General features: G+C 43.0%; 2 protein-coding genes across 6 annotated transcripts in view; one reads left to right on the forward strand and one right to left on the reverse strand.

The window, feature by feature from the left end:
- Positions 1–8383, reverse strand: part of LOC115459116 (peptide-N(4)-(N-acetyl-beta-glucosaminyl)asparagine amidase-like) — a 75138-nt gene extending 66755 nt beyond the window's left edge. The window contains exons 1-2 of the mRNA XM_030188981.1: positions 8253–8383; positions 935–1049 (exon numbers count right to left, since the gene is read on the reverse strand). Of these exons, the coding sequence (XP_030044841.1) occupies positions 935–1049; positions 8253–8359 (222 nt within the window). The 5' untranslated portion in view covers positions 8360–8383. The remainder of the gene's footprint in view (positions 1–934; positions 1050–8252) is intronic.
- Positions 391–25945, forward strand: LOC115459117 (3-oxoacyl-[acyl-carrier-protein] synthase, mitochondrial-like). Of its 5 annotated transcripts, none has more exons than XM_030188983.1 (3): positions 391–440; positions 19194–20209; positions 25521–25945. In XM_030188983.1, the coding sequence occupies exons 1-3, from the start codon at positions 411–413 to the stop codon at positions 25921–25923; spliced, it is 1449 nt and encodes a 482-aa protein (XP_030044843.1). In that variant the 5' UTR covers positions 391–410; the 3' UTR covers positions 25924–25945. The 5 variants fall into 5 exon arrangements, with proteins under 5 accessions (XP_030044843.1, XP_030044847.1, XP_030044845.1 ...); XM_030188987.1 differs by lacking the exon at positions 391–440 and adding an exon at positions 7774–7801; XM_030188985.1 differs by lacking the exon at positions 391–440 and adding an exon at positions 8100–8147.
- The last annotated feature ends 1077 nt before the right edge of the window (positions 25946–27022 follow it).

The raw sequence follows: 27022 nt of genomic DNA on the forward strand, positions 1-27022 counted from the left end.
ATGACAGGTATTAGCAGTCTGTTGAATATTTAGTCACCTTTTCCCAGAGATGGTCACATAAGTGACTAGAGTCAAAGTCTTCTGCCTTGCAAATCTACAAGAAGGTTTCCCACACCAGGCTACAATGGATGAAGTTATGCATTTGAGGACTTTTTGTCCTGCTTGACAGAGAAATCCCTTTGAAGGAGACTAGAAGGCTGCTTGTTTAATAATAGTTTTTGCTAGTAACAGATGAGGGCAGTCAAATAAAAACAAACTATGTGATACAGTATGTTTCTGTTTATACTGCTCAAGATAAAGATGTATTCCAACTGTTCACTGTAAGCCTGACTGCTTGCAAGATACTGTATCTTATCTAAATCAACGTTTGTTATCTTCCTTCTTTTGTCCTCTACCAGATTGTAAGCTCCATGAAGCAGTGCTGCAAGTACATACACCTGGTATGCACTGTAGACAAAATGTTAATTTATTATCGTTATTACTATTATGGTTGAGAATTCAAATTTTCAGGCTTAATCAACATTCAGTCTTCATTCCACTCCTCCCCTAGGTCTTGACCTCAGCTTCTCAACCCTATTCATTTCACTGCCCTTCATATCCATTCCAAATTTAAGCAGTTACTAGCAAATAGTTGGTTGAATTCTTCAGTGTCTCAAATCTATGCTGTAGTATTTTAAAACATTCTTAATGTGAAAAAAAACCTAAAGAACCCTTGGACACGTTGTGGTTCCCAGGATTCACTTCAATCCTCACTGGTTCCAGTTCATCATGTACAACTATGGAGACAATTTCATTACTAATACAGTAGTAAATGGTTTATATTTCTGAGGTGTTCTTATGTTTAACTTTATGCATCACTTTGAGTGGTCTTTTCAACGCTGGGAAAGAAGTTTAGAAAGCTTCTGAATAAGTAGATAAATAAAGTAATATGCACCTCTTCAAATCCCATTTCGAACAAGCACTGAACTGCTCCTCTGACGGGCAACAGTCTAGTAGAAAAAGATGGACTTCCAATCCTAATAGATCTGTATTTTTCCTCATTTGGACTTCTGGTGAATAAAGAACACATTAGTATATTACTGAAATATCCTACATATACGTACACTTTCACATGTATAGAAAATAAATAGAATTTGCAGGGTTTACTTCCTTCAGACACGCTGGCGAGCCTGTGCTGAATTCAGAGCTCCTTTACCACACACTCTGCTTCTGCACCCTCTACGTCTTCCTCTCCTACCCGCAAACAGCCGGTATGCACATGCGCCTGGTGTTGATGCTGTGTCATCAGCAAGTGCTAGTATATGTATGCTGCAGGCATTGCTGGTACTGACAATAAGAAAATCTACTAGCTAAATAGCTTAGAGGGACAGTGAAGGGCAGAGGAAAGAGTTGAGGAAGTGGATGTAATTATGAACCTGGATGTACAAGCTGCAGCATGGTACTGCTGTTAGCCTCACCCCATAGGGAAGGGTCCAGGAGAGACACAGTGAGGGAGGGTGAGTGAGTACCCAGGACATTCTTGTTTCCAGATTCCACAGTATTTGGAATGAAATTAGATAGCCTCTGAAATTAACAAATACTTCCATTTTAGTAGAAATGTTTTATTTAAGTGATTTTTGCATATCATTGTGTTAATTGATTTATCTCATTATGAACATATTATCCCTCCCTCTTCATTGGCTGCAGGTGTTTTGGCAGATTAAATTTAAGTTGATTTATTTGATTTGTAGTTTTCGTGGATGAAGCACCTTATTATTTCACAGCATCCCGTAGTTTTTATACACTAGTTAGAGCTTTTCGATCAGCTAGCACAAACATATTGCAGTTACCTGCTGCTAATTCTTATTTTGCAGAGACAAGGAACAGGGCGTTTAGCCTCTGTGGTCTATTTGAATGGAATATTTGCCATCAAATAGACCACAAGAATTTGGTAACTAATTGTGTAATAAATCTGATGTTACTGAGTACGTTGGAGAGATGCATGGTTATTATTGGTTATGTTTTATTTAGTATTTCTTATTTTTATGTATGTTTTATTGTTCTCTGCTTAGAAATGTTTATAAATAAATAATACATAAATGAAGTACAAAACTCATATCAAAACAAAAAGAAAGTGGTTAAAAATCTAATGCACATTTTTAATTCAGCCATATTATACCAGCCTGTATATATGCAAAAATGTACAGGAAAGCAAAATGGTATAAGTTTTCATTTAAACATACTATAAGAAACTAGTAAAAAAAGGCCCGTTTCTGCCTGAAATGAAACGGGCGCTAGCAAGGGCTCTCCCCTCCCTCCATTGATGTCTCCCTCTCTCCCAAGTCCCACACGCTCCTTTCCTGTCCTCAAGGCTGTCCTCCCTCTCCTCTCCCACTCCCCTGTAACTCACCACTTTGTCCGGCGTTCCGGTGGCAGATGGAGAGGGGTGAGTGGAGGGTGGGAGCGGCGTTGACGGCGACGACGACGGCGCCATTTGTGGAGGGGTGGTTGGAGGGTATCTGGGCCTTTGTGGTCACTGTAGGGTTCGTCGGTTGAAGCCATCTCTCTCTGGCCATGTCTCCGCCCTCGACGTCATAACGTTAGACGTGAGGGCGGGGCTAGGAGACATGGGCAGAGAGAGAGATGGCTCTGTTTGGGCACGTCCTCGGGCGGTTTTCTTTGTTTGGCAGTCTGCAGCGATTCGTTCGAAGGGTAGGAGTACTCCTCCCCGTTCGTTCTTTTGTAACCCTCGACGTCATCACGTGTGTCGCGAGGGCGGGGCAAGGAGACATGGTCAGTGTTGTGGCTTCACCACCATGAACTTACGAACCGGTGTGTGAGTGCCTGCAGTGACATCAGTGTCTTCAGAACGTTGAGGGTGAGTTTTAATATAGTAGATAAGTATGCAGAGTATGGCTTATGAAATTCTTTCCACCCCTTTTACGCATGCGTACATGGACAAACCTGTCTGTGTTTGCATCTGCATTGCTACTACATGTAGTTTTTGAAGGTGGCAGCAATAAGGAGGTCAGTTGGAAGGTGGCAGCAATAAGGAGGTCAGTTGTGGAGGGGAGGGAGAGAGATGGACTGCAGGTCAGTGAGGCACTTGCTGGGTGTGAGGAGGAGAGGTTTGGGGGTGGGGAAACCTAGGGCATGTTCCTCACAGCAAAAAGGCAAACCTGCATTTAAAAACCCTAATGACCTTCTAATAGAATTCTTCCTACATGCCAGAAGAATCTGAAACATTATAGGATAAATTTAGGAAAACAAAAACTACCCTCTCAGTACTCAGGCTGCGAGAGCTAGGGACCTGATGCTGGGTTGCAAGAGTGTTGATTCTACATGCTGAAAATTGGGGACGCCTCCCATTACAGCAGGAAACAAATCTGTCTCAGGAACAATATCATGGTGGAAGGATGTTCACTGAACCAAAGGCTGGGCACTCCATCTAGGCCAGGGCTCTTTTTAGCCTGCTTTCCAATTCTTGTGTTGGTACTGCAATCTCAGCAGCCATCATTGCCCCCATAGCTGTTCCTTTGATCTGTTTGTAGAACTTTCCACAGAAACAGAAATCATTTTCTGTTATAGCTAATCTGGCCAATTCAAAAGTTGTTAGTTCTACTGTTCAAAATTTCAAAAAATGAGAGAAAGACTCCTCTTGAGGTATGTTGGTATAGAGGGCCTCAATGTCAAATGTTACCCCCAAAATATCAGAAATATCTGCATCAAAATCTTGTAACATTGATTCTTTTGCCTAGGCTTGTAGCATTTCCCAATCTAGCATGCTGTTTCCGAGATGTGCTTATCCTTTCTTACACGGGGGTTTTTCCCAAGAGAAACCACAACCTGATTTTATATGACACTTTCTTCTTCTGCGAGGCTGGTACTGATGCTTTTTTCATCTTTCTTATGTAGCTTCTATGGCAGATTATCTGATGGTAAAGACCAATTATCCTTCCTAATGTAGCTCTTAAAGATTCTTTCCGCTGGGACATCTTGGCCTGGTTCCAGTTGTCTAGCATTTCAGATGAGTGCCAGTGGTACACTTTCCACATACAGGAACATTTTTGAAGCCTCCTGGTGTTTTGAACAGATCATTAGATCAAACTTGATTCTGACGGCAATTTGTGTCCTTGAAAGGTGAGGGAAGAGAGCAAGCAAATTTGGAAGAGATGAAAAAAGAAAATGGAACGAGAAGGTAGACCATTTCTTTCAGTGGCAAGGAAATAGTCGTGCTTGGAAAGCGCAAAAACTACTTAGACAAAGAAGCTCAGATAAAAACACTAGTGATCTTTGCTAGTTTTCAAGTGGGGGTCATTTTGGCAAAAAAAAACAAAACAAAAAACTTCAATGTGACAGCCAGGCCAGCAGACTGGTCTGGGGTAGGGGGATCCCCATTCCAATGATATAGGATACTCAGTGTGCAACTAGAGCAAATTCTACTCCTCCAGTTTAGCCCTTTCCCCACACACTCGCTCTTGCACAACCTCAGGACCATAGCAAGCTACAGTTGTGCCCTGTGTAACCCACTGGTGCCCCCTGCCTCACCCACTTTCCCACTGTCAATGAGAGGAGATGGTGAGCTGGGAAGATATTTTTTCACCCCTCCATATCTGTGTCCTGTGTGGCCACACTGCTCACACGGTATGGCACTGTCTCAAACACTAGCCACCTACTTTCAAGGCAGCCTCCATTGTTCTGTTTCTCACATTGGCCCATCCAGTTTGCCTAGAAGGGTAGTTAGGTTTTAATTTCCATTTTATACCAATGTTTAGGGCTGCAGCACCACCTCCTTCTTCAAGCTGGCTCTTCTGCCTGTTTGTTAACTTCCATTACCTTCCCTTCACTTCTCTAGAGGCCTATTGCTAGCATCACATCCAGAAAACCTATACTAATTTGCTGCTGCACCATGCAATGTCTAAACTTCATACCATTTTCACAGTCTCACCAGAATGGCACACGAGTTCAGGCACCATGTGATTCAAACCCACTAGGAGTCACACAGTGCAGCAATAGTTACAAACCTCCAGACAAATCAGGAGAGAGTATATTTAGGAAAGAAAGTCAGGGATCCACACTCAGCCACTACTGCCTACAAAATAGGTCAGCATTTGCCAGCTTTCATGTCCATGGCACACTTACATTTTCAAACGGTTGTGCAGTGCAGCACATCAATTTATGCAAAATAGGCAGTGTGGACATGGGCAAGAGCCACAGCCAAAAGAAACACTAGAGAAGCAAGGTTCCGTCAAAGGTTGGAGGAGAAAAAAAAAGTCTCCGGAAAGGAACGAGAAGGATGTATTGAGTAAGCTGGCTGTGCTGCTCACAAGAGAGCACAGATATCTGTGCTTCACATGCTGGCTATTAGTTCTCAATTCCAGGACTCATTCTGTATCTAGAATGGAAACGGACACATGCAACTACATGTGTGCTTAGAAATGACGATCAGAGTCCATAGTGACTTTCTTCAGTGACACATGTAGAGGCCGACTGAATTTCAGTTTTGAATACAGCACCAAAACTGGCTCCAAATCCTTTTTCTGCACAATTTTGTTTTAGCTGAAAGATTATTTTAATTTTCACCCATGTTTTGGGGTTTGGCTAAAAACGATCATCCCCCTGATATTCAGTTCTATTTAACTGGTCAGAAATGGCCGCTGTTTAAATAGCGTTTCTGTGGCTAACTGCAAATATTCAGCGGCAGATAACTGGTTACCTCCCGCTGAATATTCACAATTAGCACCTACCGCTAAACCGGCTACGTCATGCAATTTAATCGGTTAGGCACATATATTCAGCGCCTAACCAGATAAGTTTAGCACTTAAACAGAAGTCCTATCTTTAACTGATAACATCTTAACCAACCAGCACTGAATATCAGCTTAACCAGTTAACTCTTTAGCAGCTAAACCCCCTCCCCCCCAAAAAACAGATATACAATGCTGGTAGCCGGTTATAGCCCAGCACTGAATATTTGGGTTTAATGCCGGCAGCTAAGTATTGGCTCCCATCTGCTTATGGTGGATACCAAAAATCTGTGCTTTGTTCCATTTGTCTCCCTTCCCCCTACTCCTGGACCCCTCTACCCATAGGCCGTGTAGTCAGGGCAGGAGCGGCCCTTAGATACTCCTGTCCACCCAGCTCCACTCTATAAATGGCAACTGTGATTGGGGCATCGCTCCTGCCTTAAGTACACCATTAAGCTACCAGGGATTGTAAGGTAGTGTGGAAGGGAGGGGAGAGAACCGGCTACTTTTTGTATTCTTGACTTCTTGTACTGCGATTGCAAGCAATGCAGTTATGATCTTGCACAATAGTTAACTTGGTAAACAGAGTGCTCCAAATAAATGCATTTGGTACAACATTTTAGCAGGAACTTAAGTATGTAAATTTGGGATAATAAACTCGTTAGGAATTAGTTATGTCAGCTGTCACTCTGAGTGCGGTACAAAGTCAGTCACTATAAAAACATCATGGTTTTTAGTTTAAGTTTTTATTAGCAGTGGTCCATGGGTATGGAGGTTATTTTGCTTGGAGGTAAAATATGGCCTTTCATTATTTAAATTATTATATTCTGGCTTGGATACTGTGGCTTTAGCAGAGGGATGCAAACTAAAAGCTCTGACAATCCCCAGCGGTCATCATTCATTTATTTAGATTTTGCTCACACCTTTTTCAGTAGTAGCTCAAGGTGAGTTACACTCAGGTACTCTGGATATTTCTCTATCCCAGGAGGGCTCACAATCACTTATTCACAACCAAACTTGAGGCTTCGATTTCAGCCAAAAGCAGGTGATGAGTTTTGGCTGAAAGTTTTCAGATAGTTTCAATTGGTCTCTAGACACACCTGATAAGGCTATGAAGACACTAATTGGGAAACAGTGCAAAAGGAATACAAAGAGAACTTTACAACAAAGTAGAGGTGATCTTCAAAAATCTTCAGGGCTGCCAAGAAACTAGGCCAGACCCGGGGCTAGGCCGCCTCCCCCCCCCCCGCCGTCCCCCCACTGCTGCTGCAGTCCGCGGTCTCACCTGCCTGCCTCCACGGCTCCGGGCCCCCTGCATTCAATGCAGCAGTCGCAGATCGCCTCTCTTCTGGCCTTCCCTCCCTGTGTCCCGCCCTCGTCTGATGTAACTTCTGGTTTCCGCGAGGGTGGGACACAGGGAGGGAAGGCTGGAAGGGAGGTGATCTGTGACTGCCACTTCGAATGCAGGGGGCCCAGAGCCGAGGAGGCAGGCAGGTGAGACCAGGGACTGCAGCACCAGTGGCCTGACCCCGGCGCCGGGCCCGGGGAATTTTGCCGCCACCCCCCCCCCCTCGGCGGCCCTGCCCCTGGTAAATTGAGTGGAAATTTCTTCAGGGGATTATTAGACCTGTTGTAGAACTCTCCAGAATCACTGGAAGGAGGGAGAACAATATGGATGGGAGGAGTAGAGCTATAGAAATGATTAGTAGTAATAGTAGTAGGAGAACCCAGCCCAGAATGAGGATTTGCATAGAGTGACTGACAATAGGTGTGATAGTGGGGTGGACTTGCCCTGTACCGTTTTATCCCCACCTCTTTAATTCCCTTACCTCTTAGTTGTTCTTTCTGTCTGTCCTATTTAGATTGTGAGCTCTTTGAGCAGGGACTGTCTTTTCATGTATGGTGTACAGCGCTGCGTATGCCTTGTAGTGCTATAGAAGTGATAAGTAGTAGTAGGATTAGTGAGCAGCACATAGTCTTTGGTTGCATTCACTGCAGCCCAGATCTGTCAGGAGAGGGGGTGTCCTGGACAGGCCCAATAACAAGGAGATTTTTGCCCAACAAAAGCACTGAGTGTGAGTAGGGTTACCATATGGCTCCAGAAAAAGAAGGACAGATTGAGCCAGTCTGGGTTTTACTTCCATTACTTTCCAGCAAGAAATAAAACTTCTATATAGAAGCTTTACTAAAACTGAGAATGACATAAAGCACATATGAACCCTGCAGGCACACCGGTAACTAAAGCGCTGCGGCTGCCCAAAAAGATTGAATACCAGAGACCCTCTTTTAGCCCCGCCCCTCCCGGCGCATGCACTAGTCTAGTACGCAAATCCCATCACAGGCACCAAACCACGCGCATGCGCATACCACGTCTGTCGCCTAAGGGTGCTTGGTTTCGCTATCTCGTACTTAACCTGTGAGGTAAATAGCGCCCTTCCCTCTCTCCCATGTCAACCATTAGCAGATCGCCAAACACAAAATTACGCAACGTAACGCGCGCCGGCAGACGTTCGCTATGCTGTTCACCTGAGTATATTGTCTGCATAGATGAGCAGCAGCTTGGAGGCATCCAAGAACACGTCCCGGCTGTTCTGGCAGAGCTCGCTCACTGCAGAAGAGCGAGCAGCTGCCATCCTCGCACAAGCGCGCAAATACGAGCTGCGTTCTATTCAAGACAGTGTGCAAGCGCGCCCCCGGGCAACTGAACAGCTTGTAAAAGCGAGTGCTAGTGGCCTATCATGGCGCATGTCCGGAAGTTCGTGGTTTCTGGATGTGTGTGAGGTTGAACTTGGGACGTTTCCGGATAGTGTGAATGTGAAGGCAGGTTGGTTGGTGATGTTCCAGTGACCTGGGGTCAGTTTAGAAAGATCCTGAATTAACAAGAATAGCCTTCCTCATAATCCGGAGGAGGCGGATGAGCTCGAATACTGTTGATGGATTATGTCAGATATATTAAGCAAAACGGGAATAAGCCTTTTATGTATCTGACCCTAAAATGAGTCGCAGTACATGAGGGTTGTAACTATCTCTTTTTCAGGTTAGCTTGAGAACTTCAAGAGATTTTATATAAACGTGGCTGCTGAAGGATGGATAGTTTTTTTTTTTTTTTTTAAACTCTGAGCAGATATAGTGAATAGTCCAGTAGTTTCCAAACTGGGGGTTGTGTGACCTTATCAATAATGGGGTCACAAAAACAAACTACTCCCCCTCCTTCTGGACCTACTACTACTACTTAACATTTCTAGAGCGCTACTAGGGTTACGCAGCGCTGTACAATTTAACAAAGAGAGACAGTCCCTGCTCAAAGAGCTTACAATCTAATAGAAAAGTGAACGGTCGGTCCGATAGGGGTAGTCAAATTGGGGCAGTCTGGATTCACTGAACGGTAAGTGTTTGCTGCCGAACGCAGCATTGAAGAGGTGGGCTTTAAGCAAAGACTTGAAGACGGGCAGGGAGGGGGCTTGGCGTAAGGGTTCAGGAAGGTTGTTCCAAGCATAGGGTGAGGCAAGGCAGAATGAGCGGAGCCTGGAGTTGGCGGTGGTGGAGAAGGGTACTGAGAGGAGGGATTTATCCTGTGAACGGAGGTTACGGGTGGGAACGTAAGGGGAGATGAGGGTAGAAAGATAGTGAGGGGCAGCAGACTGAGTGCATTTGTAGGTAAGAAGGAGAAGCTTGAATTGAATGCGGTATCTGATCGGAAGCCAGTGAAGTGACCTGAGGAGAGGGGTGATATGAGTATATCGGTTCTGGCGGAATATGAGACGTGCAGCAGAGTTCTGAACAGACTGAAGGGGGGATAGATGGCTAAGTGGGAGGCCGGTGAGGAGTAAGTTGCAGTAGTCCAGGCGAGAGGTAATGAGAGCGTGGACGAGAGTTCGGGTGGTGTGTTCAGAGAGGAAAGGGCGAATTTTGCTGATGTTAAAGAGGAAGAAGCGACAGGTCTTGGCTATCTGCTGGATATGCGCACTCCACTGTGATTTACGCCTAGTAAGTTTGGCTGCGTGTGAATCGGTGAATATTCATAGGACCAGACCTGAAGCTGAGTTAGATGTGATTCAGTATAGCTGGGATTCTTTTACCCAGTGCGTTTTTTTCTAGCGAAAAAGGTGCCAGTACTTAAATGCCAAGCCACCCTTCAGGGGTGGGGTGATCACCGAGGGACCCCTGCAACCAGTAACAGAATCTATGACAAGGCAGAATTGTTGTGTAGAGCCTGAGCTCTTTTATTAAAACTTGGGGACCATGAGTAAATTTTAACAGACATTGGAAAAGGTGCCGGTACTCGGTACCCCCTCAAAAAAAAGCCCTGCTTTTAGCTCTACTTTAATTTTCTGTGTGGAGTTATACAGTATGGGTGTCTGTGAATGCACATTGGCACACACAGTGCCTTGTACTACTAAGGGCTATTACTGCTTCTTCTGTTGCCTTTTCGCTTTGGTAAGTAACAGTGGAAGGAAGATGTGGATAACAGCAGGGAGGCAGTGAAGGGTTGCTGTTTTGTTTTCATCATCTAGAATCATATGAATTTTAAAATACTAAACTAGGTTCATATTGGATAAAAAGTGTAGGAAGCACTGGAATAGCCCCTTCAATGAGAAATTCCCATCATAAGGAATACAGCTTTCTGACACTGTACCTGTTGTTGGCATTCCAATCTATTCATGTTGTAGTGGAGGGAGTGAAATGCCTGATGGTTGTTATGTTAAGCCCCTAAAAACTAAGAATTTTGTTGATACACAGGGCACAAGTAGATCAGTATCCTCAACTGACGAAGTGCTCAGATTTGATCGTTCTAGGGATTTTAAGGTACTATACTATTGGAGGGTATTGCACATTAGATTTTACACAGAACCTAAGGGTGCTTATTCTTAATGCAAGAGACACTTTAGATCTTGTTTTTCATTATCTACAAATGAATGAGGGACTGCTATCTTTTGGTAAAGCTCAAACATTTATATGAGGGGGTGGGTAGAGGTAACAGGTGAAGAATGTTACAGAAGGGCTTCCCTTCTGTGCCTGGATTAATTTTTATTGTGTTTGATAGCAAGTTGGAAGGGAAGTTGTCTTGCTGGGAGTGGAAGATTGAGAGATGCTACAGAATCAATAAACTACAAACTTCGTTCTTTAGCAAAATATTTTTGAAATAGCCCTAACTTCAGAGCATTTCTGAAATGCTTGTGAGATGTCACGGACCACAGGAGAGAATTCCAAAGCTCAAGGACTCGTAATTGTTTGCTTTATTGAGTTCTATTACATCTCAGTCTATGCATTAGGATGTACAGAGTTAGTAAGTCACATAGTTGCCATATCCCACTAATTTTGGCACCTCGAGGTGGGATACGGCAACCCTGTATTTGTGGCAAATGCACTGGCTGCCAATTCAGGCAAGAGCTATTTAAATTGCTTAAAATCTGCATGGTTTATCCTCGTTCAACTTAGTGACTTACTAACTCTGTACATCCTAATGCGTAGGCTGAGATGTAATAGAACTCAATAAAGCAAACAATTACGAGTCCTTGAGCTTTGGAATTCTCTCCTGTGGTCCGTGACATCTCGCAAGCATTTTAGAAATACTTTGCTAAAGAATGAAGTTTGTATTTTATTGATTCTATTCACTTGATTGTAATCCATCTTGAGCTTTTATTAGGGTAAAGTGGAATATAAATATTGAAAATTAAATTTGAATAGGTTAGCCTCTTGTACAGCTTCAACAGGAAAGCTTGTACCATGGGTAACTTTGGCATTATCAGAGATAAAGAGGAAAAAAAGGAGAATAGAATGAAAATGGCATAGGAATGGGAGGCAGAATTTTTTTTTTCATGGCAAATTGTACAGTCTTGTGACAAGCCGTGAAAACTTTCTAGAGTAGTTAGCATATTGGAGTGTTTGATATAGGTTAGTAAACAGTTATTCTCACTGTTTTCAGCAGAAGCAATGGACTATTAGAAAAGAATTATAAACTGCACTAATTGCTGTCCATTGGAGATAAAGCAAAGGCACATAGTGATACTTTTCTAAACAATGACGAAGAAGGGCAACCTTCGAAAGCTAATCAAGAAATGTATTAAGTTATGTCCAATAAAAATGGTATCATCTTATTTTCTTTTCCATGTTTTATTTTGTTTGATTTCTATTGATAACCTTAAGAGTGGACTAACATGGCTACCACACTCCTCTACTAAACAATGTACAAACTGAGATGAGCAAAGCTAAGTTGAATGTGGTTCAGTATAGCTGGGATTCTTTTACCCCTACTTTAATTTCTGCCTTAAAAATGTTTTGTCAGGGTTTTACGTGACTGGGTGAGAAGTGGATAATTTGCCCAGTTAACCTTCTGATGAGAGCAAATCAGAGCTTTAATACAGAAAAGTAGGCATTAGGAATAGTTTTTTTACAGTTAGGGAGAATTCCAACAGTTCTGAAAACAATGGTTTTCTCACTTTTAAAGAAACTTTAGTTGGCTCCAGATGAGAGAACAACTGAGCAATAGCACAAACAACCATTTTTAGGGAAATCTTGGAGAAAGAGGTTACTTTGTGATAAATTTTCTGAATATGGTACTTTTGGACAAATTCCAGTACAGAGACTCTGCTGTTATTTTAGGTTTGGATAAAGGGGAGAATATGTTGGTTGGTTGTTCTGTTTGTCTTGACTATTCAACAGCCTTCAATGTGAATACATAAGTACTTAAGTATTGCTACACTGGAACAGACCAAAGGTCCATCAAACCCAGCATTCTGTTTTCAACAGTGACCAATCCAGGTCACAAATACCTGGCGAGATCGTGAAAAAGTTCAATACATTTTATGCTGCTTATCTCAGAAATAGTAGAGTAGAATGGGAGAATATGTATGGTGGAGTTTTTTTTAGGCAAGGTCTCATAATCTAGTAGCAGCTGTTGTCAAACTTCTTCATTGCTGCTATCGTTATACTCATTGACTCTTGCCCACCCTCCTACCATACCTAAAGCTATCCAGCACGCTAATATTTTTTGACACTTATATCTCTTGTGTTTTTTTATAATTTTTATGTAGCGTGCTGTAAGCTAATTTGTTATGTACTAGCTAGAGATGGCTTAAGTAATTCATTCTTAACTTATCTGTATGCCGATAGACAAGCACACCCCGACAGGAGCCTATTTCGCCCTCCTGGCTTTATCAAGGGGAGTTTAGCGTACAGTCTCTGTAAAAAATAGCAAACAGATATATAAGCTCTCTTCTTTGCATACTCCCATATGAAACAAACAAAAATCCAGAACTCACCAGGCTATCAGATATTTATCACCAACCTTCTGCCAGAGATTGAAAATGATGGCGGCGTCTTTTTAGCTACTATCTAACCGGAAGCAGCTGATTCTTCCGGTTATGCTTCACATGAAACAGTTCCACTGAATATATGTGTTTAAACCGCTCAGTTCCAAAGTGTTTAGATGATATACCCAATATGTTTCACGTTGCAATAAACTCCTATCGTAATTCCCTCCTCTAGCTGTAGGACTGATGTGATCTATAACCATGACTCGTAAAGCTTCTACATGATGATTGAATTGCATGCAATGTTGCAGCAGGGGAGGACTTTGTACCTGGGCTGTTATCCGTGAGCAGTGTTCTGTCATGCATTCATGTATGGACCTACTTGTTTTGCCTATATACACTTTCTTGCATGGACATTCTATGTAGTAGATAACACCTCGAGTCCAGCAGGTTGTATGGTGTTTTAGATTATATCTTTTACCTGCATGTGTAAAGAATTGTGCTTCCATTGTAATATCGCAGGTCTTGCAGTTTTTCTTGCATTTATAATGTCCTGTCGGCATGCTTGTACTTTTGCTGACTAGATCTACTAATTCCGCTGGACTTAGCAGCTCTTTGAGGTTTCTGCCTCTTGAGAATGCCGTGCACAGATCGCATTGTGTAAAGGCAGGATGGGTTTTAATTATATCCCAATGTTGTCTGATTATCTTTGTGACTACTTCACCCCCTGGTACATATCTCATAATATATGTCATCAAGGACGTGCTATAGACGTAATCTACTTAGATTTCAGCAAAGCTTTTGACACAGTTCCTCACAGGAGGCTCTTGAATAAACTGGACGGGCTGAAGATAGGACCTGAAGTGGTTAACTGGATTAGGAACTGGTTGACCGACAGAAGCCAGAGGGTGGTGGTCAATGGAATTCACTCGGAGGAGGGAAAGGGGAGTAGTGGAGTGCCTCAGTGATCGGTGCTGGGGCCGATTCTGTTCAATATATTTGTGAGTGACATTGCCGAAGGGTTAGAAGGTAAAGTTTACCTTTTTGTGGATGATACTAAGATTTGTAACAGAGTGGACACCAGGGAGGGAGTGGAAAACATGAAAAAGGATCTGCAGAAGCTAGAAGAATGGTCTAAGGTTTGGCAATTAAAATTCAATGCAAAGTGATGCACTTAGGGAGTAGAAATCCACGGGAGACGTATGTGTTAGGCGGGGAGAGTCTGATAGGTACAGATGGGGAGAGGGATCTTGGGGTGATAGTATCTGAGGATCTGAAGGCGACGAAGCAGTGTGACAAGGCGGTGGCCGTAGCCAGAAGGTTGCTAGGCTGTATAGAGAGAGGTGTGACCAGCAGAAGAAAATAGGTTTTAATGCCCCTGTATAAGTCGTTGGTGAGGCCCCACCTAGAGTATTGTGTTCAGTTTTGGAGGCCATATCTTGCTAAGGATGTAAAAAGAATTGAAGCGGTGCAAAGAAAAGCTACGAGAATGGTATGGGATTTGTGTTACAAGACGTATGAGGAGAGGCTTGCTGACCTGAACGTGTATACCCTGGAGGAAAAGAGAAACAGGGGTGATATGATACAGACGTTCAAATATTTGAAAGGTATTAATCTGCAAATGAATCTTTTCCGGAGATGGGAAGGCGGTAGAACTAGAGGACATGAAATGAGATTGAAGGGGGGCAGACTCAAGAAAAATGTCAGGAAGGATTTTTTCACGGAGAGAGTGGTGGATACTTGGAATGTCCTCCCGCGGGAGCTGGTGGAGATGAAAACGGTAACGGAATTCAAACATGGGTGGGATAAAGGAATCCTGTTTAGAAGGAATGGATCCTCAGAAGCTTAGCCAAGATTGGGAGGTGGGGCTAGTGCTGGGCAAGACTTCTACGGTCTGTATCCTGAAAATGGCAGATACAAATCAAGGTAAGGTATACACAAAAAGTAGCACATATGGGTTTATCTTGTTGGGCAGACTGGATGGACTGTGCAGGTCTCTTTCTGCCGTCATCTATTATGTAAGTATCTCACATGGAAGGTGCATTTCCTAGTAGTGGTTACATTAGCCAGAAAAAATGGTGACTTTCAGTCCTTGCTCATATATCAGCATATACTCCATTTCATCACAATAAGATACTCTTATTGTGGACCCATCAAAATTCCTGCAAAAGGCTGTCACATTTTTCCATGTCAGTGAAAGGAGAGTGTTGCTTGCTATTAGTCAAAGCCAAATAAATAACAGTATAATAAAGCTCTCTGTAGGCTGGACTGTAAACAAGTGCTCATATATTAACTGAAAAAGACAGACTCTATAGCTATTTGTCTCCTTTGACTTTAACAAACTTGGGGGGGGGGGGGGTGTCCTTATACTAAGTGAGCTGCTTCAGTTTAAAAGGGCTTACTGCGGGATGTGATGAGGTGTCCTGCTGTACGTTCCAAATTGGTGTATGCTACGCATGCACAAAAAAATATTTTTTAATTTTTTTTTTTTTTGGTTGAAGGGCTTATTTGTACTAATCAGTTGGCATACGGTAATGTAGATGCTCTAACTGGTTAGTGCAGGATTACTGCATGAGCCCTTACCACCTAAAAAATGAGTGACAGTAAGTGCTCCCCCTGTAACTGTGTACCACTAGAGAGTTTTCAATTTGGCATGTTCGTGCTTTTTTGTTGGCATTTTAGTGACCTAAGAATTGTCCTTCTCCTTTGAAGGGTTGCTATAATTGAACCTTTCACATTCATAAGACCCTGACGCAGGCAGTTTGGCCAAAACACTGACCGTGTCAGGTCTTATTAATAAACTTTCTGAGTTGATTCCCAAATCTTGGCCCTTTGTACTTTTGTGTCTGGTGACAGTGCATGGCCATTAATATAAAAAAAATATAAAAAAATCGGCCATTTTATTGTTGCGGGAAAATCTTGTGTAGGGGCACGCTAAGGCTACTTTGTTGCAGCTTAGCAAAAGGACCCTGTTGTGCTCCAATGGCAAAGTGTAGTTGGTAATTAGCTATTTTTATGTATCTACTTCTATTGCAATCAAACTGATATCTCTTTGGCCAGAGAGTTAAACCACACAAGACCAGAGCTAATGCTGCTGCTGTAGCTCTATTGAAATCTGTGGATCCAGAGAGCAACTCCAAAGCAGTAACCTGATTCTTGTTCCATTACTGTCTGGGCCAGTCAAGCATTACTAAGCAAATCTGTCCATATAAACAATTCAGCTTTTGGAAATATATGTGAGTGGGATTTTTCTTAACATTGGGACAATTCTCTCATACATTGGAGCAACCCCAAGTTGGAAGTCACCCACTTATATGCTTGATTCAAACTTGTGTGCTGCTGGGGATATAGGGGTTCTGTGTAGATAGAGTTGTGATTGTGCGCCTAATTAATTCTGCTAAGAGTTTATTCCAAGCTTTAAACTTACAGATGAGACTGAAAGGAGGATGAGCCATGTATCCTCATAATTTTACAATAGTTCTGTGCTCTGGGAGAACTGTTCTGTCCTGGTACTATCAGATGATGTCACCCACTTCTGCACCTGATTAATCCTGTCAGTGGAGAACATCTCTTATGGGAAAGCAACTTTACTATTCTTATCTTCTTTTTTTAACTTTATTGAAAAAAAAGTTTTCATTAAAGTTCTGCAGGCTCCCCGTGGATATATTTAAACTATGCAACCATCTTGAATGCGGCCTAAATTATATTTAGATGTTTATATGACAAGTAACCAATACCGATCTCTCTATATAAAACGCACCTCCAGCGTTCTAATGAAGCCGGAAGTTGAAGCTCTGTAGATCGCTTTTGCCCATGAGTGTCTGCCCCGCCCTCACGTCACAACGTGATGACGTCGAGGGCGGAGCAGATCAATCAGATTGAAGGCAGCAAAGTGCGGCGGGGTCCCGCCCTCTAATTACAGACACTGCCCCCCCCCCCCCCCCAAAGGAACTCCATCTCCTCATTTGAACAACTGCCTGACTGCAATGGATCCCTCCGTCTTCTCATCACAACAAAAACTGCCTGCAACGAACCCACCTGAGTGCCCTGATGAATTTACATTTCTGTCTCCCACTGACACGCACAGACCCATACAGACAACCAAACTCCCCAACCCCCACACCAACATACACACACTACCATGGACAGACAGCATCTCTTTCTCACTCACAGAGACACAGAGTCCCTCCCCCAACCCCATCAATACAGAAAGTGTAACAGTGAAATTCAACATCTCTTTCACACACCCACAACCCCCACGCCAACATACACACACTGCCATGGACAGACAGCATCTCTCACTCACACACACACAGTCCCTCCCCCAACCCCCTCAATACAGAAAGTGTAACTGTGAAATTCAACATCTCTTTCTCTCACACACCCACAACCCCCACGCCAACATACACACACTGCCATGGACGGACAGCATCTCTCTCACTCACACACACACACAGTCCCTCCCCCAACCCCCTCAATACAGAAAGTGTAACTGTGAAATTCAACATCTCTTTCTCTCACACACCCACATACACACACTGCCATGGACAGACAGCATCTCTCTTTCACACACACACAACCCCCCCCCCCCCCCCACAAACAACAAACCACAGAAACACACTCATACAGAACAAACCTACAGTACCCCACAAACAACCCCCACCCCCAAAATGGCACCACTAATTGCTCATGCAACTCACACAGTACATAACAAAACAATACGATCAGCCAACCCACACCCCTTCTTCCACTACACGGCTCATGAAAGATAAATAATTGTCCCCCATACAAACAGTCTCACACAAAACCTGCTACCCTCTCTTCCTCCCCTCTACATCATACACAAACTATGCCACGCTACCCACCCCCAACAACATCTCTCTCTCTCACACACACATAGACTCCCCCCCCCCCCTCCCGTGCTCATAAATATACAAACTGTAACAACAACCCATATCATACACAAACTGTTGGAAGGAGACGGTCTGGCAGTGGACAGGAGGGAGGGAGTGAGGAAGGGAACCAAGACAACACTGCAACTGTGAGCAAGAGAGGATCATGGAACTGCGAGGCAGGGAGGGAGGTAGGGGGGATCTTGCAACTGGAAGGGACACCATGGTAAACCTGGACCTGGAAGAGAGGGAGGGAGATAGCTCGCAATACTTTGGTGGGGGGCCTGTTACATCACCTTGCGGCGGTACAACAATAAATAAAAAATTTTCAACATAACATTTATCATAATACTTCCATTTGAAACATTAATGGCAGAAACTCAACACCTTGCTAGCGCCTGTTTCATTTCTTTCGGAAACGGGCCTTTTTTACTAGTATGCTAATAAAGTTATGTGAAATTTTTTTTTATTCCCCTTCTGATTTTCCCCTATTATTGCATGTATATCACACTGAATGGTTTCTGAAAACAAAATGTAATATTAGACAGTGAACCTGAGTAAACACATAGCAGGTTTTAAATTATTATGCCATTTATTTAAGGAGCAAAGTTTTCCAACACCCATATCACCCATGTGAAAATGTGACTGCCCCCTTAACTTAATAAACTGGTCGCACCAATTTTAAGTGGCAGTAATTGCAATCAAAGGTTTCCTTTATCAGTCTTTCACATCACTGCTGAGGAATCTTAGTCCACTATTCTTTGCAGAACTGCTTTAATTCAGACACTTTTATAGGTTTTCATGCTTGTTTCAGGTCCTGCCACAATATTCAGTTTTCTTCCTTTGTTCCATTTTCTTTACTTTTCACGTTCCCTATTTGTCTCGGCGACTTCTCTGTATATCCTAATTTATCCTTTGGCCATTTTTTTTATCCAGACCAAACTGATCTCCTCCTTTTCCTGTCTAATGTTACTTGTTTCTTTTCTGAATTGTCATCCTTCCCAACCCAGGTTAGATCTCTTCCTCGGATATCTTTTCTTAACTCCCTAGCAACAACTTTTTTCTCTGTTCTCTAGCTCCCTGGGGCCTTTCTCCTTTGTGTGCACCCTTATATTCTGGTTCAAGGAGGCTGTGGTATGTCTCTGCTAACGGGAAGGAGAGGTCAAATAAGTTTATCAATAATCAGAATGGGTTCCACTTAAGTAGTCACTTTTAAATATAATGGGTGTATATTTTAAGATATGAACATTTTCACAACAAATTTGGCAACTATTGCAGTACATAAACCATTGCAATCCATAGTATCTTGCTTTCCTTTACAGGCAAGAACTTCAGGCAACATTTACAGCATCATGTTTCCACATTACTCAAAGGATTTACTGAACATCATGAGGTTTTATCATCCGAATGCAAAACTATATCAGCATTTTCAAAATAACATCAAGTCATTCAACACTGTGTCTCTTTCCAGACAGCGAAGGAGAGTAGTCATCACGGGGATTGGATTAGTGTCTCCACTTGGTGTTGGGACTGAATTGACGTGGAATCGTCTTCTTCAGGGAGAGTGTGGGATTGTGGCTCTTGAAGGGGAGGAATATGAAAGTGTTCCATGCAAAGTTGCTGCTTGTGTGCCTAGAGGAAGCACTGAGGGACATTTCAAAGAAGAAAACTATGTTTCAAAGTCTGACCTTAAATCAATGTCATCAGCCACAGTTATGGCCATTGGGGCTGCAGAATTAGCAATTAAGGATTCAGGCTGGAAACCAGAAGGGAATGAAGACTGCTTGACCACAGGTGTGGCGATTGGCATGGGAATGGTTCCACTTGATGATATTTCTGAGACTTCTGTGATATTTAAAACAAAGGGCTACAACAGGGTCAGCCCTTTCTTTGTACCCAGGATTTTGGTTAATATGGCAGCAGGTCACATCAGTATTAGATACAAGCTCAAAGGCCCTAATCATGCTGTCTCAACTGCATGCACCACGGGAGCACATGCCATTGGAGATTCTTTTAGGTTTATTGCTCATGGTGATGCAAATATGATGCTGGCTGGCGGAACAGAAGCCTGTATTAGCTCTTTGTCACTGGCTGGATTTGCAAGAGCACGAGCACTTAGCACTAGCTTCAATTTAAACCCTAAAATAGCATGTCGGCCATTCCACCCTGAGAGAGAAGGGTTTGTGATGGGAGAGGGAGCAGCTGTCCTTGTACTAGAGGAGTATAAACATGCTATAGAAAGAAGGGCCAAGATCTATGCAGAAGTCTTGGGCTATGGACTTTCAGGTGATGCCTGTCATATAACTGCACCAAGTACTGATGGAGATGGTGCTCTCAGGTAAAATTTGGTTGGAAAATTGTATTTAAGTTAAACCTGGTTTGAGACTATTTCTTCTTCTGGCATTATCTGTTGCACAGAGAACTTTTACCTCTAGGGGGTTTCAAACTGTCATATGAGACAGCTGCCAGAGAAAGGAGTGAGTGAGGATCGCTCCTGCTACTCTAGGACCCATCTCCTTTGTTCCCCCTGGATCTCTCATTTCCTGTCTCTCTCCTTCCCCGGGCTTCTATTTCCTTCCATCTTTTTATTTCTACCCTCTGTACTCACTATCCTCCTCTCACTCATCTCCTTGACACCCCCTTCATGTCCTCTACCACAAGGTTCCACTCTTTCCAACATCTTCCCTCCTCATAACCTTGTAGCCCAGCATCTTCTCCCTCTATTTTCTTCTCTCCCCCCCTTATAGCCTATCCCTTCGCCTCCCAAGCATCTTCCTGTCCCATTATCTTCCTTCCTGACCCTCCCTGTGGTCCAGCTTCTCATCACTCTCTTCCCTCCTTCCTTTATCCAGCATCTCATCTCTCCCTTCCTCCAACTCAGGGTCCAGCCCTCCTTCATCTGGTTCAGCATTCCCCTCTCTTCCCTCCACTCCTGAGTTTGGCAGGGGAAGGGAGAGGGTGGGTGGAAGGGAGCGTGTGGCGTGTGAAAGTACAGCGGTGAGAGCAAAACACACAATTGCCGCTATGGAGGCTGAGCCGGTGACGCAGGCTTTTAGCACCCTGAGACAGTGCCTCACTTGATCAATACCTTGAGCCAGCTCTGAATGGAGCCATGAGAAACGGAAACATCCCAAACTCATTCAACCAAGCAACCATTACTATTCTACACAAAGGATTATGCAAGGCCTACTGCCCTATATATATCCCTGCTCAATTCGTATTAAAAAAAACTTATCACCCAAATACTAGCAAGAAGACTAAGGTAATTACAAACCTGACAGATGGAGACCAAAGTGGATTTATAACTAGCTTCTGCACCTGTTGAAAATGTGTAACGAGTGTAGAGGCTGACAAAAACTGTTTTTTTTTTTCAGTTTTGGTTGAGACTCATCACCTGGTTTAAGCCAAAACCGAAACTTCAGTGTGTGAATGTGAGCTAATGAGGGCTACTGGGGATTGTCAGAGCTTGCAGTTTGCATCTCTCTGCCAAATCCATAGTATCCAAGCCAGAATATAATAGTTTAAATAATGAAAGACTACATCTTACCTTCACGCAAAATAGCCTCTACACATATTGACCACAGCTAATAAAAATTTAAACTAAAAACCACGGTGCTTTTACAGTGGCTGACTTTGCGCCACACTTGGAGTGAAAGCTGACATCATAACTACACTTGAATCTAATTCCTAAGGCGCTTATCCCAAATTTACAGGCTAAATTTAGCTAAACCTTTGTATCTGAAGCATTTGGAGCATTCTATTTACCGTATAAATTATTATGTAAGATCATAACTGCGTTACTTGCAATCGTAGTAAAAAAAAAAAAAAATACAAAGAGTAGCTCCTCCACCCCCAGGACAACCTGGTGGTATAGTTTGGGCAGGAGTGATGCCCCAGTCATGATAGCCATTTTGAGAGCAGAGCCGGAATGAGCAGGAGTAACTGGGGATAGCTTCTACCCAACTACACTTCCAGATAGCCAGGGATTGTAAGGCCCAGGAGGGCCAATGGGTGGGGGGATGGAGGAGGGGCAACTCTTGCTCAGGGGGGGAGGGAGGGAGATAGACAAACGGAACAAAGCACAAATTTTCAAATTATACCAGAAACACATGGGCATAATAGAACGGGGCGCCCAAGTTTTCCTGAGGGTGTCCTCTCAGGACGTACCCGCGAAGGGGTGGGGAAACCCGTATTATCGAAAGATGGGCGTCCATTTTTCGTTTCGATAATACGGTCGGGGAAGCCCAAATCTCAACATTTAGGTCGACCTTAGAGATGGTCATCCCCGGTTTTCGGTGATAATGGAAACTGAGGACGCCTATCTCAGAAACGACCAAATGCAAGCCAAAACCCACTCCCCATAACTGTACACCACTACCATAGCCCTTAGGGATGAAGGGGGGCAATTAGATGTGGGTACAGTGGGTTTCTGGTGGGTTTTGGAGGGCTCACATTTACCACCACAAGTGTAACAGGTGGGGGGGGGGGGGGTATGGGCCTGTGTCCGCTTGCCTAAAGTGCATTGCAGTACCCACTAAAACTGCTCCAGGGACCTGCATACTGCTGTCATGGAGCTGGGTATGACATTAGAGGCTGGCAAAAAATATTTTAAAACTTTTTTAGGGTGGGAGGGGGTTAGTGACCACTGGGGGAGTAAGGGGAGGTCATCCCCGATTCCCTCTGGTGGTCATCTGGTCAATTCGGGCACCTTTTTGAGGCTTGGTCGTAAAAAAATAAGAACCAAGTAAAGTCGCCCAAGTGTTCATCAGGGATGCCCTTCTTTTGTCCATTATCGACTGAGGATGCCCATGTGTTAAGCACGTCCCAGTCCTACCTTCGCTATGCTTCCAACACGCCCCCGTGAACTTTGGTTGTCCCCGTGCTGGAAAGCAGTTGAGGACACCCAAAATCGGCTTTCGATTATGCTGATTTTGGCGACCATGGGAGAAGGACGCCCATCTTCCGATTTGTGTGGAAAGATGGGCGCCCTTCTCTTTCGAAAATAAGCCTGATGGTCATTTTCAGCTGAAACCAAAAACATGACTGAAAATTAAAATAATCTTTTGGCTGAAACCAAAACTGGGCAGAAAAAGGATTTTTGAGCCGGTTTTGTTGCTGTAACCGAAAATGGAATTTGGTCGGCCTCTATACGAGTGCTCAATATAATAACAATATTACCTCCATACAACCCTACCCTGTAGCATTCCTGGCACTTGATACAGAAAAAGCTTTTGACAGGGTGGAAAGGAACTTTCTATGTTCTCTACTAGAAGCCATGAACTTTGGAACAAAATATATCACCACAATAAGAGCCTTATGTAATAATCCTTCTATGAGGCTAAAAATTAATGGAATATTATCCCCACCCTTCACTCTGTTGAGAGGAACTAGACAAGGGTTATCCCGCCCCCCCCTTTCCCTGTTTGCCCTATCTGTGGAACCCTCTGGCACAGACTATAGGACAACAGAGGAAATCCAGGGAGTGAGGTGAGGGGATCACAAGGTACCACTATATGCAAGATGATGCATTCCTATTCTTGAAACACCCGAACACATTGATTCTAGCCCTTCTGACCCAAATTCAGAAGTATGAGAACATCTAAGGATACAAAATAAACCTGGAAAAATCCACAATCTTCCCCATAAACATCCCAGCAAAACTAAAGACTCCCTGAGATTAAAAAATCCTTTGAATTGGAAAACCAAAATCAGATACTTAGGCATATATCTATGAGCCAAAGTCGTAGAACTCTATCAATCCCATTATTCTCCCCCCCCCCCTACTGGAAACCATAAGACATGACCTCTCCAACTGGAGCTTTTTAGCCATATCACTGCTTACTCAGATAAATGTAATCAAAATGAACATATTACTTAGGATTGAATTCCTGTTTATAATGATCCCACATGCAGTCCTCAAGATGATCTTTATAGAACTAGACACTATAATTTCTCAATTAAGTTAAAAACCAAGAATACTGCTGAAACTATTACAACTCAGCAGAGCTGATGGAGGACTATCTTGCCTAAAAGTTGAGCGCTATTACTGGGCCAGGCAAATGCGAACTGTAGGCACTGTTATGTATCAGAAAATCACTCAATTACTCTGGACTTCTTTGGCTAAGGATATGATCAGTACCTAAATGTGGCCCTTAGATTCTTGTCAGGCTGTCCACCAATGAAAGGAATAATGCCAAAATGGAAATCTATTATTTTTAATAAATAATATAGCAAAGCACTATACAAAAATAAGGATCATCAATAGATTATCTAAATATATATGTAAATATGTAACTACACAACTATAATAAATCCTGAGAAGAGATTACCGACGTAGCAGCAAAGTTAGGCTACTGACCACAGGTCCTGAGACAACCAGGCCTTCACAGACAAAAATCACAACTAACTAAACCTGAGCATAAGAGGAAAAGTCCTATATCTCACCCTTAGTCTGTACAGCTCTGGAGTCCAGCTGGGGTGATGAGGCGGCTTTTCCTTCTCCTTCTCCAGGCTCTAGCAGAATCCACCTGTGAGCCCCTTTAAGATCAGGATTTAGTCCAAGGTCCCTGCTCTGTGCAGCTGGTTAATTTGTTTGTAGAAAGCCACAGGTCTGCTTCTGAACTAGACCTTGGCTGCTCTTAGCACAAGGAATTACAGTTCACTGGTGTTTGGCAAATCAGTCTCTAGCTCCTGAGGGAGATGCATACACCACAAAATCTTTCTCTCTTCTGTGTTCTCTTCTGTCTCTCCTATGCCCAGCTTTGGCACTCCTCTCTGAGTCTACAGATGACCATCATGGACCAATCGCATGCAGTCCAGGTCACATATATTCATGACAATGAGGGGCCTTGTGGGCTTCCAGCAAGAACATCTTATCAGGCTCCCCTCCATAGTTCACAGATGTACCGAAGACTGTCTATGAGGCATGCTCCTACACACCTTCCTAGGAAATAACTGGAAGGCTAGTGCATGTAAACACATATCCTTTGATGGTGAAGTCACTAGCGCATCTGCCAAGAAGTAGTTTTCGTTTGAAAAGCTGGTTCATGTTGTATTGCGGTCTCAGGCTGCAGACTCCATATTAGTTCAGCAAAGATGGTTCACCAGCAAAGGTGAGACAGCAGGAAAAGACCCCTACACTACTGGATTCTGCAAAACCCAGATCGGCACTGGGCAGAAATAGAAAAAGAGGACCTAATGGAGTCTTATTAGAAACATTACTTTAGAAAGGAAAAAAGGATGAGTGAGAGGCAGGGCTTTTTTTGAGGGGGTACTCAGTACCGGCACCTTTTCCTTTGCCTGCTAAAATTGACCCATGGTCCTCATTTTAATGAAAGAGCTCAGGCTCTACATACAAATTCTGCCTTGTCAAAGATTCTGTGACTGTTTGCAGGGGGCCTGGCTATTGTGGGGTGGGTCCCTCAATGATCATCCCACCCATGAAGGGTGCCCTGGCATTTGAGTACCGGCACCTTTTTCACTAGAAAAAACGCGCTAGTGAGAGGTGATCCCTGACCAAGGATTGGCACAATAGTGGCTCTGCCCTAGTCCTGCAAAGTTGATATTTTAAATGATCTGAGTAGCTTTGTTGCTTTGAGCAGTCAGTGAAATGTGCTTTAACATAAATCTGATTTTATTGTTTTTATTAGGTGTATGTCAGCAGCAATTAAAAATTCTGGAATAGCCATTGAAGATGTTTCTTACATCAATGCTCATGCCACTTCTACACCACTGGGAGATGCTGCTGAGAACCAAGCCATCAAGAGATTTTTTAAAGAACACGCCTACTCTCTTGCAGTTTCTTCCACAAAGGGAGCAACAGGGCATCTCCTGGGAGCAGCGGGAGCTATTGAAGCAGCTTTTACTGCATTGGCCTGCTATCACAGAGTTTTACCACCCACCCTAAACCTGGATAGGACAGAACCAGAGTTTGATCTCAATTATGTTCCACTGACTGCACAACAGTGGAAAACTGATAAAAGACATGTAGCTCTCACTAATTCATTTGGCTTTGGTGGTACTAATGCAACATTATGTCTTGCGAATGTGTAATTTTATTATAGCCTTGTTCTGTGTGTGTGAAAAAGCCTAAACTGGACTGGTGTAGGGAAGGTACAGTATGAAAAGGATGACTGAAGCACAGGTGTGCGAGTAGCATTCTCTTCAGCAAGTGCTGTAACTATGGGACTTGACAGTTCTCCCTGTCCTTGAGAACTGCTGTGAAACAGACCCATGATTCCTTCCTTCCTTTAATTCTACTTTGTCTGCTGTTTCAAGCTTACAACCCATTTCTGTATCTTCAGACACATAAGGGTTTAAATATCAGAAAAGAGGCCCCTCTGCTAAACCTTTAACAGTTGGAGTCTTCAAAGGAAACTGACTGAGCTCTCTTTTTATAATGATATCCCACCCTCTTAAAATGTATGTGTCTATCAATGCTGTGTGTGCATGTTGTAACTATACGTGCCATTTGGCACACAGGTCAATAAAACACACCTCTGTGCTTTATATGCATAAATGCTTTTGAAAATTACCTTCCTGTACTGAATTAAAGCCCCATGACTCAACATTGTACAGGACTTGACCAAGAAATTATTAAAAGCCATGGAAAGCATGATTCATCAGTGATACCTCACTGAGATTTACTATGTGAAAATTAAATTATATTTAGCAAAAGCAGTACTTTTAGGATATAATAATATTTTGGTCTTATTTACTGCCATACATCTAAACAAGATTAAGCAGTGGATTGCTGATAGTCATAAAATATGGATCCATAGATACATGATAAATGTTCATGTTAGATATTCATTTATTTTGGAGTCATAGAAAGGCTGGTAAATTGGCACTTTAGATGGAAATGAAGCTTGACAGGCAATAAAGTGTATCCATAAAAAGATATTTTGAGAACATTGCCTTTGGGATAATACAATGTGTAATGTAATGCCCAAATTTTCCATTTATACCAGTGGCCCCAGGTTCCTAAAGAAAGATTTTTATGTTTGCAAATGGTATTAAAATACAGTAAATAAAAAGGAAAATTCAGTCAGATAAGAAAGGTTTATGCCTTTTTAACTGTGAAAAAATACATAGAAATTAATGCATACTAAATCTGAAAATAGAGATTCTGGAGGTAATAGATAAGCAGCAA

The sequence above is a fragment of the Microcaecilia unicolor genome, unplaced genomic scaffold (genome assembly GCF_901765095.1).
Source record: "Microcaecilia unicolor unplaced genomic scaffold, aMicUni1.1, whole genome shotgun sequence".
NCBI lineage: Eukaryota > Metazoa > Chordata > Amphibia > Gymnophiona > Siphonopidae > Microcaecilia > Microcaecilia unicolor.